The sequence below is a fragment of the Castanea sativa genome, chromosome 4, assembly GCF_040712315.1.
Source record: "Castanea sativa cultivar Marrone di Chiusa Pesio chromosome 4, ASM4071231v1".
Lineage (NCBI taxonomy): Eukaryota > Viridiplantae > Streptophyta > Magnoliopsida > Fagales > Fagaceae > Castanea > Castanea sativa.
In genome coordinates, this window is record NC_134016.1 from 18709749 (window position 1) to 18726675 (window position 16927).

Here is a 16927-nt window from a genome sequence, read left to right on the forward strand (position 1 = left end):
TTAAGCGGATCCTGGTCTTCTGGATTTCAAATTCCTCTTTCCCTTCTCATTTTATTTTCTTGACCTTCTTTTCTACCACGTTGGTTTTACTTTTCCACAAGCCAGTGCTATCTTCTCGAAGCTTAGGTTAAACCATTCCAAACACCTTTTATCACTATTCTCTCTCTCTCTTCTCTCCCTTGTAGATTTCTCTCTTCATAGTCTTTACTCAAAGTTCTTTACAGTTTGCTTATGAATGTCTATGGGTTTCCTTACTTTAGTCAAAGACATGAGTTTTGACAGCATCCTGGAGTATTTTGATTGGCCATGGGTTGAAATACAATTAAAATGAGTGATTTCATCTTTAGACATGTGGTGATTGATTTGGGCTTTTTAGGATACACATATATCTGATTTTGTCCATCATAATTATTCTTCTCCTCAACGTAGGAGCCTTTCTTCTCACCTACTGTGAGTTTTCTTCTCTCTTGTCTATTAGCGTAGCCTAAGGGATGAGAGAGTTGGTGCTTAGAGTGTCCCTTTGTGTCATATGAGCAGCATCGTGGATGCAGACTTCATAGAAAGGATCCAAAAAATGAAGCTTACTATTGAGGAAGATGAAACTATGATCATACGCCCAGTGCGACAAGAGATTTTGGAAGAATATTCTCTAAGCCTAATAGGGAAGTTCCTTACTACCAAAACAGTTAACCTTCGAGCAACAAAGAACCTATTAAGGACTATGTGGAAGATGGGAGACGATTTGAAGATTGTGGAGGTCGGTGACGGATTATTACAATTCAAATTCACGTTGGAGAGCCAACTACTCTGGGTATGGAACAATGGCCCTTGGTGCGTTGACAATCAAAAGTTGGCAGTTCGGAGATGGGAGAAAGGCATGACAGATAGGTCGGTGACCTTCACACACCTACCTTTCTGGGTTCAAGTGTTGGGACTCCCCTTTGATCTAATGAATGAGGAGGCAGGCCACGGTATTGGGAGGGGGCTGGGAAAAGTTATGGCTTGTTTGGATGTTTAAAAAAGGAGGGAGAGTAGAGTAGAGGGAGGGAGAGTAATTTAAATCCCTTGTTTGGAAGTTTTTTAAGGAAGGAGGGGGAGGGATTTGGAGGGATTCGGGGGGGTTTCAACTACCTTTAACCCCTCATTTTTAATTCCCTCAAATTGGAGAGATTTGGAGAGAGAGTAGAGTAGATAAATTATTGACCAAATGAATTCTCCAATTTACCCTTTTTAAATTAACAAAATAACAAACTAATTAATCATAGACCAATGTTGCAATTCATTTTCAAATATGGGTAAATTTGTCTATTTAATCATTTCCTCTCCTCTCCATCCCAATTTTAAAAACATCCAAACAAGGGGAAGAGTTAATTACTCACTTCCTCCTTACTAATTTTAAAAACATCCAAACAAGGTGGAGGGTAATTATTTTACTCTACTCTCCTCCCCACTACTTTCCTCTCCTCTACTCTCCTCCCTCTCTAAACTTCCAAACATGCCATTATTGAGGTAGACAGCAAGGCTTTCAAATCCGACCAAGCCCGATTCTTGCGAATTCGTGTTGAAATCCCCTTGGACAAGCCACTTCGACGGGGAGGATCAGTTGTGAGTCCGGAAGGAGATGAAGTTCGTGTGGTGTTCCGCTACGAACGATTGGCTGGATGGTGTTTTGCATGCGGCAGAATTGGGCATGACGAGAAGGACTGCAGTGACGCTGGAGGGGTAGGTACTGATAACAGACGATACGGGGAATGGTTGAAGGCAGGTGTACGCACCCGCCCTGCGAATCCAAGGAGCAACCAACACAGCCCACTCCGTCACCGGAGCGAACTAGCCACCCAAACCAACCCGATACCAGAGACAGCTAGCCTTACGCAAGCTGTTAATGCAGACACGGAAAATCCGGTAATTACGGTAACAGATACGGAGGGCCCCACAAGCACGTTACAGGCGTTATCACCATCAAATTCACAGATTTTATTACCTGATACGTTACAGGTGGACGTGGAAAAAACAGAAAATCGGATTAAAACACCATCAAATTCGATAAATGAGGAACCCAAAATTAATGGCTGTAATCTTTATTGTGTGCCCATCAGTTACGGGGAGTCTAAAACGATGAACAAGACATGCACCCAGGATTCAAGTGAATACGCCACAAAGCTGAATGCAGCGCCCAAAGCCACATGGAAAAAAATCTCAAGACCGGGGCTATCAATAAACAGTGAAGTTACAAGAGACAGAGTATCCGTGGGGAAGAAGAGACAATCTGAACACAGGGCAATCAAGGATGACCAAGACAACAAGACCAATAGCAAACGGCTCAAGGGTGTGGCCGGAACAACACAACCTATCTCTCCAACGGTGGTGGCTGCATCACAGCCCTGCTGATCGCAATGATTGTCTTAAGCTGGAACTGCCGGGGGCTTGGGAACCGCTCGATAGTGTGGTGGCTGCATCACAGCCTTGCCGATCGCAACGATTGTCTTGAGCTGGAACTGCCGGGGGTTTGGGAACCGCTCGACAGTGGAGGTCCTCACCGATTTGGTGAGAAAAAAAGATCCCACAATTTTGTTCCTCATGGAAACAAAATTGACAGTTCGTGAAATGAAACTGATACAGACGGAGTTGGGTTTCGCTTCTATGTTAGCAGTACCATTTGAGAGGAGAAGAGGGGGCCTGGCCATGTTATGGAAATCTGACGTGATGATTGACACACAAACCTACTCCTCACACCATATTGACGTACAAGTTCTTATGCCTTCCACTCAACCATGGAGACAGACTGGTTTATATGGATACTCAAAGGAACAGTTGAAGCCCGAAACATGGAGATTAATGAGGCACTTGTATAATCGGTCAACATTACCATGGCTATGCGTCGGCGACTACAACGAGATATTGATTTCCGAGGAAAAGAATGGACGGCTTCCCAAACCACTACCACCGATGCTTGCATTTCGAAACACCTTGTTGGCTTGCGGACTGGTCGATCTTGGTTACCATGGTTACAGGTATACATGGCAGAATGGGCGTGAGGGTGAAGCTTTTTTTGAGGAAAGATTGGATAGGGCATGTGCTTTCTGGGCTGGTTAGAAATATACCCGGCGCCAAAAGTGCACCACTTGACAATGTCTTACTCCAATCATGATCCAATTCTAATCACCACAGCCCCTCAGAACGCCCAGCACAACCGGAGGCGACAAAAGATCCGCTGCTTTGAAGAGAAATGGGTGGCCCATCTAGAGTGTGAAAAAATAATCCGAGACTCATGGACACAAACTCAACCATCAGGTAGCCCATGTATTGCCTCTTCGAGAAAATTAAAACTTATAGAGCACACCTGGTTGCATGGAGTAAATCTGCCTTCGGAAACACAAGAGCTCACCTCATAGAAAAGCAACAGGTACTTGAGGAATTGGTGGAACAAGGGTATGAACCAAACCAGGAATGCATACACACAGAGGAAGGAAATCAATGAACTGATACACCATGAAGAAGTGTATTGGAGGCAGCGGTCTAGGTCCATATGGCTTCCAGCGGGTGACAAAAATACAAGATTCTTTCACCAAAGGGCTAACCAAAGGAAGAAGAGAAATACCGTAGAAGGTTTGCGTGATAAAGATGGGGTGTGGCAAGTAGATATGGAGCAAGTTACTTCTATTGCCGAGGAGTACTATGCTAATTTGTTTAAAGCCCAAAATTAGAGACAAATGGATGTGGTGTTAGAAGCAGTTGATAAAGTAGTCATGGATGAAATGGTCCAATCCTTAACACAGCCATATTCGAAAGATGACGTGAGGAGAGCACTTTTCAGTATGCACCCATCTAAATCACCCGGACCAGATGGTATGACTCCTTTCTTTTTTCAAAAATTATGGCATATTGTTAGACATGATGTTACCTTAGCTGTGTTATCTGTCTTACACTCCGAAAATATTTGAAGAAAATGAACTACACACACATTGTACTCATACCAAAAAAAAACATGATCCAAAAAATATCACGGAGTTTCGCCCTATAAGTTTGGGTAATGTAAACACAAGAGCTCACCTCACAGACAAGCAACAGGTACTTGAGGAATTGGTGGAACAAGGGTATGAACCAAACCAGGAATGCATACACACATTGAGGAAGGAAATCAATGAACTGATACACCATGAAGAAGTGTATTGGAGGCAGCGGTCTAGGTCCATATGGCTTCTAGCGGGTGACAAAAATACAAGATTCTTTCACCAAAGGGCTAACCAAAGGAAGAAGAGAAATACCATAGAAGGTTTGCATGATAAAGATGGGGTGTGGCAAGCAGATATGGAGCAAGTTACTTCTATTGCCGAGGAGTACTATGCTAATTTGTTTAAAGCCCAAAATCAGAGACAAATGGATGTGGTGTTAGAAGCAGTTGATAAAGTAGTCATGGATGAAATGGTCCAATCCTTAACACAGCCATATTCGGAAGATGACGTGAGGAGAGCACTTTCAGTATGCACCCATCTAAATCACCCGGACTAAATGGTATGACTCCTTTCTTTTTTCAAAAATTCTAGCATATTGTTGGACATGATGTTACCTTAGCTGTGTTATCTGTCTTACACTCCGAAAATATTTGAAGAAAATGAACTACACATACATTGTACTCATACCAAAAGAAAAAATGATCCACAAAATATCACGGAGTTTCGCCCTATAAGTTTGGGTAATGTTGTATCCAGAATTATATCTAAAGTACTTGCAAATCAGGTAAAATCTATTTTACCCAAAATTATATCTGATACCCAAAGTGCTTTTATTCTTGATAGACTAATCATAGATAATACCACAGTGGCGTTTGAAATGCTGCATCGAATGCGCAATAGGAGAAAAGGAAGAACTGGGCACATGACAATTAAACTTGATATAAGCAAGGCTTATGATAGGGTGGAGTGGAGTTTCCTTCGACTAATCATGCTTAAAATGGGACTACCAGACCAATGGGTGAATTTGGCTATGGAAATAGTGTGTACAGCCTCCTATTCGGTACTTATCAATGGGGAGCCAAAAGGCCTCATTACCCCTACCTATGGAATAAAGCAAGGTGATCCTTTGTCTCCCTACCTCTTCCTATTTTGTGCTGAGGGGTTTTCTTCTTTGATCAGGAAGGCAGTGACTACTAATAGATTGAAGGGGATCCAAAGTTGCCAAAGGGGTGTTTGTATCTCCCACCTTCTCTTTGCAAATGATAGCTTGCTATTTTGTGAGGCTAAGATAAATGAATGCCAGCAACTTCTTGACATCCTTACACAATATGAGGAAGTCTCGAGTCAAGCAATCAACAAGCAAAAAACCACAATCTTCTTCAGCAAGAACACTACCCCTAGAATCAAGAAGGAAATCTGGAAGCTGTCGGGTGCTCAAGTCATGACAAGCTATGAAAAATACCTTGGTCTCCCTATGGTTGGGGGAAAGTCTAAGGTGAACACTTTTAAGGGCCTACAGGAAAAAATAACAAAAAGGGTGATGGGGTGGAAGGAGAAAACAATATCAAAGGCGGGAAGGGAGATTTTGATCAAAACGGTAGCACAAGCAATACCCACTTATTCTATGAGTATTTTTAAATTCCCTAAGAAGGTGTGTGATGATATAAATTCGGTGTTGGCTAAGTATTGGCAGGGACAAACTCGTAATGAGAAAAAGATCCATTGGATAAACTGGAATAGGCTGTGCACCCCAAAAAACAAGGGCGGAATGGGTTTTCGGAATATCCACGCCTTCAATGTAGCCATGCTAGCCGAGCAAGCGTGGCGATTGATCACAGGTACACAATCCCTATTTTATAGGGTATATAAAGCCAACTATTTTCCCAAGTGCTCATTTTTAGAGGCCGAGATTGGCCTAAACCCATCCTTTGTGTGACGCAATTTGATGGCTGCAAAAGATATTATCCTAGAGGGCTCAAAGTGGCAGATTGGTAATGGGCAGAGCATCAACATCTGTAATCACAGGTGGCTGCCCCGCCCACCACTCTTCAAATCGGGGGCTGACACGTCTTTGATGGTGGGAGACCTTATTGATCAGCAAACCAATCAGTGGAACAGACCGCTGATACAAAGCACTTTCATGCAATCCACACAGGAAGATATCCTCAGCATCAGAATTGCCGATCCCCAAACACCGGACAGAATTTGTTGGAAAGAAAACAAAGCCCAATGTTTCACAGTTCGGTCTGCCTACATATTTGCCCTTCGTTTGAACCATGGTGGTGGGGTTGAGCATTCCAAAGCGCAGGAAGACAAGAGGCTCTGGCACAAACTATGGAAGATGGATATACCACCGAAGGTGCGAACCTTCCTTTGGAGAGCATGTTCTAATATTCTCCCCACACGAGCTAGCCTTGCTAGAAGGAGACTGCCTATTGATCGTCGCTGCGAAATCTGCGGACACGAAGAAGAAATGGTCTGCCATGCCTTATGGGAGTGCCCACTAGCCACCAATGTGTGGGCATTAGTCAAAGGAAAATTGCAGAAATGTATAGCAGCAGCACAGGACTTTCACTCACTCGCTAGTCAGATGAAAGAGAAGCTCACGGTGAAGGACTTAGAAGTATGGGCGATGGTCACTTGGTCCATTTGGAACGCCAGAAACCGGATTTATTTCGAGCGTAAGCAGTCCCAACCAGCTGAAATACTCCATGGGAGCCATGACTATGTTACAAGACTACCAGCGCATGTCGAAGCATCTCGCAAGAACACATACACCCAGCCCGAATGGAGCTCCCTAATTTATGTTGTGTAGTCTTTTACATGTTGTTAAGTGGACATGAACAGATTGTACAGTTCAGTGGGTTATACCCGATTTCTCAATAAAATTCTATCTTCACTGTAAAAAAAAAAAAAGGATACACATATATCTGGAGCAACAAAAGGGAAGGCTTGCCAATTATCAAAGAGAGGCTTCACCAAGCTATCTATGGTGTTGAATGGTAGTAGTTAGTTCCTAATGTAGGGGTGATCCACCCACCTTCTGTCTGGTCAGATTGTAGTCCTCTGATGCTAAACTCAAGCATGGAGGATGAGAGACTACTGTGTATATTTGGGTTTGAGGCAATCTGGGCTAGGGAAGAGAAATCAACGGAGGTCATTAAAAAGGCCTGGAAACAGTTTGATGAGAGCCAATAAGATGAAATGGAATGTGGAGAAGCTTGACAGCCTTTTTGATCAAAAGACAACAGCTCCTATATTGAAAATTCCAATTCCAAGGATGCTAATGCCAGATAAATTAGCATTACGGGAAGGGGAGGGGGGGGGGGAGAAGTATACTGGATGCAGCAAAATCATCGTTTTAACATGAGAGATTGCAATTTCTTAGCATATTGTCATTATGTTATCATCGTATTGTCACCAGGAAGCTAGAGTTAACTTAGCTCTAATATATATACTACTTAGGGTTTTTTTTTTTTGTTGAGAAAGTACTACTTAGGGTTTATTGTAAACACAATTCATCATAATAAAGATTTAGTCATCTAAGTTTTCTGCTGTAGACATAGGCTGTCAAGTTGAACCATGTCAATCCATTCGTTCTCTTCTCATTCTTCCATTCTGTTTACATTTCTCAATATACAATCTACATCACTCTATTCTTTAGATTTTAACATGGTATCAAAGCCATGATCTTGTGGTCTCCAATAGTCCTTGCTCATTTTTGCCACTCATTAGTGTCACTCTCAATCTAGCTTGTTCGACACTACAGATCTCATTTTCACATCAAATTGATCACATATATAAGTTCTTTGTCTAAAGATCGTCTAAAATACTCAAACCAGACTTGATTCCAAGCCCTCAGGTGCTCTCAAGCCCTACCAATAGCCTTGGTGAGCCGTCCCATGAGCCACTAGGATTCTTCACATGTTGGCACACCCTCATTCACATGCCTCTATACACATGAACAGTCTAGTTGCTAGGGCTGTAAATGAATCAAGTCGTTCATAAACAGCTTGGGCTTGGTTCGATAAAAAGCTCGTTCATATTTGTTTATTTATAAACAAGCCAAGTTTGAGCTTTAGTTTTAGGCTTTTTTAGTAAACAAGCCAAGTCTGAGTAAAAAATATTGTTCATGAACAAGCTTGTGAACACCAAGGCTCAATACAAAAGTAACAAAACAAGTTGAGTCTAGGCTTATTTATGAGTTTGGTAATAAAATTGATATGAGCTTGACAAGTAAACTTATATTCTTCTAAGACTTAATTAATTATAAGTTGAGACCACTCATTCAATCCAAATAGTTAGATAATAAACGTGATATAGGCTTGATAATATACTTGTGTTGGATCTCAAGCTCAAAAACATAATATTGAGCTTGAGTTTAGGCTTGATTTAGAGTTTGAGCTTAGCTTGACTAATGAACCGAGCCAAGCCAAGTCGAGTTCAAGTTTTTATAATTTATAGCAAGCTCAAGTTTGAACATTATTTGTAAACTTGTATCAAGCTCAAGCCAAGCTTGAACATTCTGCTTTTGCTGTCGAGCCGAGCTTGAACATTCACTACTTAACAAAACTCGGCTCGTTTACAGCCTTACTAGTCACTCTCTTTGTGCCATATGTTAGATACATACTGTGTCACTTTAGCATGGGACGTCACCATCAATGACATGTCATCTACGTTTTTCATTTCCACTTTAGTATCTTACCATGTCAGACCGGTGCAGCTGCTGACTACTGCCTCTGACCACCATCGACAATCGCCAACTGTTGTTGACCAGCATTGACGCCGAAACATGTATTTATCGACACTGCATGTTGGTTTTTGTAGGTCTGTCTCCTAGAAGCTTTTCTAGGGCTTTTCTTTGTGCTCTATTGCTTTGGACCTCTCTTGATGAGTTGTGTTTAATAGAAGATACAATTAGCAGTATATGCAGGATATGTACTATTGCCCTGCAAAAGAGTAAAACCACCCTCCTCTTTCCCTTTAACTTAGGAGTCCCATCCTATTTGGCTTTTTAGACCACAGCACTGACGCCCACTCTTATGGCATATATGTAACTGGGCTCCTATTGTGTTTAGATTAGAGAGTTCCAATCCGCAACATGTAAATTTCAAGAAACATTAGAATTTTCTTGGTGAAAGAGTTTCAAGTAGTCAAGGCAGTAAAGGCTTTTTCTTGTTGTGTAGTTATACGAGAGACAGTTTAGGGTTTATTTGAGAATTGAATTTTCTTGAGAGCTGTGCCACTGTGTAATCTCCCTATTTTTTTAGTGAAACTTTCTTCTCATTTCTGTTTGTGAATGTAGGAATCTTGTTGAACCACGTGAATTTCTATGTTTTTTGTGTGCTTGTTGATATGTTTTTTTTTTTTGTCTTTGCTGCTTTTGATTTGAATCTTGGGAGTGTTATTGCACAACAGATATTATATCAAAATTGATGTTTTTCTTTTGTTAAAACATTCACGCAATTGCCAACAGACATATTATAATGTTCACCAATTTGATATCATAGGACTGTCTTTCTTTAATGAATATATGATACTTGGACAAAAATGAAACAACAGTCACGTATCTTTTACCTAAGCCTTATGTCTGATACCACTACTTACGGGCTTACTTATTTGTTATGATGGTGACATTTTTGTTGGTCAATGAATTAATTTTTGAACTCTATTGTAGGTCATAGCTGAGAAACTTTCTGAAGAAGAAATCGGTGGTTTGAAAGAGTTGTTCAAAATGCTAGACACAGACAACAGTGGAACAATAACGTTTGATGAACTGAAAGAAGGATTAAAGCGAGTGGGCTCTGAACTTATGGAATCTGAGATCAAGGATCTTATGGATGCAGTAAGAAAAATTGTCTCCACCATCAATCTAATCTACTGTGGTTTTCTTTGTGGGACAAGTATCTTACTTGTTCGTGTTTGGTAGGCAGATATTGATAACAGTGGAACACTTGACTATGGTGAATTTCTTGCTGCTACACTGCACTTGAATAAGTTGGAGAGAGAGGAGAATTTATTGTCAGCCTTCTCCTTTTTTGACAAGGATGGTAGTGGTTACATAACCATTGATGAGCTTCAGCAAGCCTGCAATGAATTTGGTTTAAGCGAAGTCCACCTCGATGAAATGATTAATGAAATTGATCAAGACAATGTAAGTTTGTTCATTTATGTCTAACAATGATGAGAAGTACTCTTATCTGCTCCTCTTTTTTTAAACTGTTTATTTATTCAGAAAAATTATTTTTAGCTTAAATGAGAATTTAATTAGCAAAACTTTGAGTGATTTGAAGACTACATACACATGTTGCATGGTGCCGATGAGCCTAATGGTTTTATATTTAGAAGCTGAACTGATAACCCATGGACCTATTGTTTTACAAATGGCATCTCTCATGTAAAAATCAAATCTTGAGAACTCTCTCTTAATTAAACTCATTATCCAACAACTCTTTGTATGATCCTATCCTATCCTATCATAACTTAGTTATGAGCTGGATTGGTACTCTCCATCTTGAAGTTATGAATCTCCTTTTACAGTAATTTATACTAATGAAAGTGTTTTGTTTTGCAGGATGGACAAATAGATTACGGGGAATTTGCCGCAATGATGAGGAAGGGTAATGGAGGGATAGGGAGGAGAACCATGAGAAGCCAATTAAATGTGGGAGATGCACTGGGACTCACAAACAATTAATGAATGTACCTAATGAACTCACTGATCGCTCACCTTAAGTAATTAATCATCTGCCAAATTAGTCTTTTAGGAACATTCTAATGGAAATAAAACACTGATTTATACAAGGTTTTTGGATTGTATGTGGTGTGTCTTTTAACATTGTATACTATATTATACTCTTGTTTACTTAATGTTGAATTGCGCTTTCAGATCGATCCACAAGCCACATTCTTTATTTAAAATTAAAATTTACCTAGCAAACCAGTTGGGTAGGGCGGGTCTGAGTTTGAACCATTCGGACTTGGGTTAAATTGAGTATGAGTCACATTCGTTTGGACTAAAACACGTTGCTATTCTTACGGCCGTAATTGGTCTTTGATGAGCCATGTTAACTCGGTATGATTTGCGTTTCAAAATACAGCCAATATTGGCTAGTACAACTCAATATTGTATTGTTACATTTTAGGGGATATTCATATCGATTTAGTTGCCAATATGATACGGTACATGGTACACCTCATTTTGCAACCATTAGAAAAACCTAAAGAATGATATCTTTCACTGGAAACAAAGCGTAAATGAAAGCCAACCTGCTGAAAATGATGGCAAATCAATTTCAATGCATTTAGTGTACTCACAAAAAGTAATGCGAACCTTAATCGAAATGCTTTGAGACCCAACAAATAATATTGGAATACTTGCCCAAAAAAGCCAAAAAAGCTAAAATTCAAATTTTTGATTGAAAACCCCGACCCAACGTCTATATATAAATGAAACGCAAACTAAAGGTATAAAATTTGAACGCCACAAGGAAAAATCCTTGATAAGTTCATAAGTCCTTTGAGGAACCAATAGAAGAAGCAAACCTCATATTTTTTCTTGATTTTCATTTAAAAATTGGTCCCTGATTACAATGAGTGCATGCTATTTATACAACATAGCTGTAATAGGACTAAATAATAGAAGCCTAAAATTAAGGATGATTTGGTCTGAAAATTAAAAGGGAAGTAGATAAAAAAGGACTAAATAATAGAAGCCTACAATTAAGGATGATATGGTTTGATATTAAAAAGGACTAAATAATAAAAGCCTAAACTTAAGGTTGACTTGGTCTGAAATTAGCATCTCCTCCATGCTAAAAATAGACTGAACTGGGCACAAAAATCATGCCTAAGGAAGGCAAGTCAATTAGCCAATTAATTGGCATGGAATTGGAAAGTCAGTCAGCTATTAATCCACACTATTGTTGCGAAAATTACGCCCAATTAAGCAAGATCAGCCCTACCAATAGTTTTGATTAAATTTATTATGTCTTTATCTTCTTTTGGGCCAAACTTGGAATGCCCCGTTTTAAGCATAAATCTCTTGAATTAGCCTATTAAGTGCTTCTTTGATTTTCTTGGATCTTGCTCTAGTAATAGGCCTAACTGGAACATGCAATGAATCCTTTAATGGTGTTTGTTGATTTTCATCAAAAAGACATTATTGTGAGCCATATGTATAGATATTTTAATTGTCACAATGGATACGAGTGCTAGTGGTTTGAGGAGCACTCATATTTGCTAAAAGCAATTGAAGCCATAGAAGCAAAAGTAACATCAACGATAGCTCGATACACATTTATTGTCAGATGAATCAGTATGTGCATTTTGGCAAATAAGGGTGGGCAACAACATGAGCAAATAGTAATACATCATGCATGCTTGTCTCCCTTTTCATTTTCATGTAATGTTTTGCGATGTTTTGGGGGCTCACAATCTCGATCATGCCATGCTGCTGCTGATGATCCATGCGTTATGTGCTTCTAAGATTAATAAATAAATAAAGATTTCCCTTTGAACAAAAAATAGCTTAAGAATAAAAAGAGAAAGTAAAACAGTGAGGCAGTTTTGACCTACAAGTGTGTCTTCATTAGAATTTTTTTTTATTATTATTATTTTTTTTTTGTGTGTAGAATTTATGAGAATATTTGGTACCATGAAATTTTAAACATCAAATCCCTCTAAATCCTTTGACGAACAAGTGTGTTTAAGGTTGTCACATATCATAAACTTCAATTCCGATTGTTTTTTATTTTTATTTATTAAGTTCAATTTGCAATTAAAATCACGTGCTGGCTTCCACAATGGAGGTGAAAAGAATTCCCACTTGCAAATTCGGTTTATGTTACGCTCCTTGCAACTATAATAAAATAGAAAGTGTACACATACACGTGCTTTAATTAAAAAATTGGTATTTGCAAAGATTGGGCATAATCATGTCCCAAGTATGGTTTTTAGATAGTGCATCAAATTCCTCTTTCATTACAATCTGCCATAAAGGGTCAGTGGTAGCCTCACGATAGGTGTGAGGCTCGTGCAGTGTAACAATGATAGTCAAGTAAATGTGCAAGAATGGATCTTACCCGAGTTGAGCGACGAGGTGGAATGTCTTGTGCAAGATCTTCAGGTGGCGCAGGAGCAGGGGACCCAAGCTCAGGGTTGGGTAGCTCGTCTTCGACTTGTACATCTTCCACCTGTTCATTAAAGGGGGAACTAGGAAAGGGATCAAGGATATCTGGTGGTTGGACAGAGAAGTCTATAGGAGAATCAAGAGCAGTTACATGAGGGTCAGGAGCAACTACAGAAGGAATATGTGCCTCATCTGGAAATAGATATAAGACAGAGGAGGAAGATAGAGAAGCACGAAAGTGAGAGAGCTCGACAAAGAGGCGATGTTCCTAAAAGATAACATTGCGAGAGATACAAAGACGATGAGAAACAGGATATAACACTGATACCCCTTTTGAGTTTCACCATAGCCAAGAAAACAATAAAGTCTTGACCTAGGCTCAAGTTTGTTATGCTCATGTGGCTGAAGAAGAACGAAACAAGCAGAACCGAAGGAGCAAAGATGGTGATAGTCTGGAGGTGACCCAAAAAGGCGCTCATATGGAGTTTGATTTTGGATGACAGGACTAGGAATATGATTAATAGCATGAATAGCATGAAGAGCAGCTTTACCCCAAAAAGGAGCAGGAACTTTGGTAGAGAGAAGGAGAACACGAACAGTGTCAAGAATATGACGAAATTTTCGTTTGGCTCTACCATTTTGCTGAGAGGTACCTGGACAAGTTAGTTGATGAACAGCGCCATAAGAATGCAAAACATCTTGGAAAGCATATTGAGTGTACTCAAGAGTATTATCAGATTGAAAAATTTTGATACGTTTGGACAATTGAGTTTCAACCATTTTTGCAAAATTAAAATATACTTGAAATAATTCAGAACGATGTTTTATATTAAAAATCCAGCTGTAGCAAAAGTAATCATCAACAAAGACAACAAAATATCGAGATCCACCAATACTAGAGACAGAGGAAGGCCCCCAAACATTAGAATGAATAAGGTCAAAGATATCTGTGGATATTGATTCACTAGTATTAAAAGGCAAAACTGGTTGTTTTCCTAATTGACATGAAACACAATCAAAAGTTTTTGTAGACACTGAACCTAACAAACCTTTATAAGCCAATTGTTGTACTCGAGAAGAAGATGTGTGACCAAGTCAAGCATGCCAAAGTGCAAGGGAAGGAATAGAAGAAACTGCAGCAGCTGCGGCAACAGAAACAAAAGCAATAAGTGGAAGACGAAGGTTGTCCATAGGAAACATATGTCCAACTCTGGGACCGGTCCCAAGCTCATGTCCTGTCCTTGGATCCTGCACAATACACCCAGAATAATCAAATGTAATGCGATAACCCAACTCAGCTAATTGTCCCACAGAAAACAAATTGTAAGAAAGGTCAGGAACATTAAAGACCCCAGGAACTGAGAGGTTGGAGGTCGAAACGTAACCTATATTATGACCAGACATTGTGGAACCATTTGCTATGCAAATATTAAGAGGATATGGTGCAGGTTTAAGTTCAGAAAATAAGGACGAGTGAGGTGTCATGTGATTGCAACAAGCAGAATCCATAAGCCAAGAGGAAGGAGACATACCAGATAAAACTGAGAGAGAAGAGGAATAAGATGCATTACCAACCATACGAATGACGTTGGTGATGATGTTTTTAAGGTCATTTATGGACATGGTGAAAGTGCGACCTGAAGACTTAGATTGAGCAGAGACGGGAACCATTGGTTGGACACTCTCAGTGTTAGTAACAGTAGCAGCAGAAATTGAAATAGTTGATTTGTTGCGATGATAGCAAGTCTCAATATTGTGGTCAAAACGTTTGCAAAAATTGCAAAAACGTTTGCTGCATTGTCGGCGACGATTATTGCAACAAGAAGAAGGCATGTCCTTATTCTTCATTTAGAAGCAAAATATGAAAAAATGGATTGCAAAAATGCAATCTACGCGAAAATTTAGGTAAGGAGCACCTAGACTGCAAAAAAGTCAACCCTTGAAAAAGTCAACGGTCAACCGTGTGGAGGTCAACAGTCAAAGCTGAAAGAAAAGTCAACTGTCGGATGATGCAAGCGAAGATGACGTCAGCGGATGATGCAAGCAAATGATATCAGCAATTAGGGCTGACGTGGCAGAATGACGTTAGCAATGACGTCAATAGGCTGGTGTTGGCACGTGTTAGCGTGTGAAAGCGTGTGACCAATCAGAGGTGGTGGGTGAGGGCGCGTGACAGTACAATCGAGATGGACAGTGGCATGTGGTGGTGCGTGAGGCGCGTGGCTTTCGACGCAGATTACTCTGGCAGCGCGTATGGGCGCGTGTGGACTCCGTTGGTTGCGGGACTTTCACGAGTGAGTAGATTGGCGCAAGACGATCTCAGTGGTATCTGTAGAAAATTAATCGGAGTAATTTTCGAGTCGATGATGAGAAGAGCAGTGGTCTTTGCAGTGTGGGACTCCTCAACGGCGGCGGCTACAGGTCCGGAACCTAAGGATGACAGTTGGGAGACATCGGAGGTTCAACGGCGAAAGGCTGTGGCGGCTGCTATGATGGCGGAAGCGATGTTGAGAATGGAGTAACACCGATAAAGACAAGACTGATAGGAAAAGATTAGAGCAGTGGCTCTGATACCATGCTAGAAATACTGAATTCAATAGTATTGTATTTCTCAATTAAAAAATATACATGTGTGCCTTTATATAGGAGGCATAGGAGTGTTGTACAAGTAAAGGTGCAGTATAAGAATGTGTGTTATACAAGTAATCTAGTTGGGCCTAAAGCCGATAACACTGTACACGTTAACAGTGATAAATCTCTGTTTGTCCAGTCCCACCCACCAACTTGCACATGCACCACCCAAAACTATTAACTGTCCATTGATGCCAACCTAAATGAGTCTAAAATGTACTTGTTAATTTATATAAGCAATAGTAGCTAATGGATTATTTAAAGTTTTTTTTTTTTTTTTTGTTGATACAATGGATTATTTAAAGTTAATCCCCAATAGTTTGATGTATTATATTTATACTACTATTTAAAGGACTTCTCCTATTTGAGATCCGCATTTTTTTTAAGATGCCCCTACACACTTAACTTTAAATAGAGAAAAAACTAAATGACAATCCGGTAAAAATACAACTTTAACTATCTCTAAAATATTGCCTAAAAAATAAGGTCACTCTTCTGTTGAATTTCAAATTGGTTTATCTACTTATAATTTTTTTTTTGCATGACTTTATCAGTATAAATTAGATTCTCAAAATAAAAATTATATATATAAAATAAAAACATAGGTTTTTTTAATAATTTTGCTACAAAAAAAAACCCCATTGCACGCGTGTGACGAGACTAGTATATTATTTAAGGTGCTTTATTCTTTACATGTGTGATGAGGCTAGTATATTATTTAATATGCTTTATTAGGGTCCATTTTCTAGTGAATACCAAACACGTTGTTATAAAGAATTAGGAAAAAGATTGTCCTACACTCCTACTCCAATCATTCACAAATGGAAAATGAAAAAAAAAAAAAAAAAAAAAGTACCCAATGTATATGCTAAAGTCATCTTACCATAGGTCACTATTTTCTCTTTCTTTTCTTTTCTTTTTTTGTTTTTTTGTTTTTTGGTTAACAAAAAGCATGAAGATACAAGGGTTAGTGAATTGATTTCACCTGATTCGACTAGCTGGAAAACTCAAGTGACAGATGTAGTCTTCCTTCCACATGAAGCTGATTTGATCAAAATACCCCTAAGCATACAACTTCCTAAGGATAAGCTGGTTTGGGCTACAAATTCTAATGGTTTGTTTAGTGTTTGCAATGGTTACAGGTTAGCTATAGATCTCTTACGGCCTATCAATCATGGTACCAGTTCAAATAGCAGCAGAAATTGCAAGT

At 39.5% G+C, this 16927-nt stretch overlaps 1 protein-coding gene across 2 annotated transcripts in view; it reads left to right on the plus strand.

Annotated features, from left to right (window-relative positions):
* Positions 1-10653, plus strand: part of LOC142631748 (calcium-dependent protein kinase SK5) — a 32001-nt gene extending 21348 nt beyond the window's left edge. For both annotated transcript variants that reach the window (XM_075806044.1, XM_075806045.1), the window contains 3 exons: positions 9634-9801; positions 9886-10110; positions 10531-10653. In XM_075806044.1, the coding sequence (XP_075662159.1) occupies positions 9634-9801; positions 9886-10110; positions 10531-10653 (516 nt within the window). The remainder of the gene's footprint in view (positions 1-9633; positions 9802-9885; positions 10111-10530) is intronic.
* The last annotated feature ends 6274 nt before the right edge of the window (positions 10654-16927 follow it).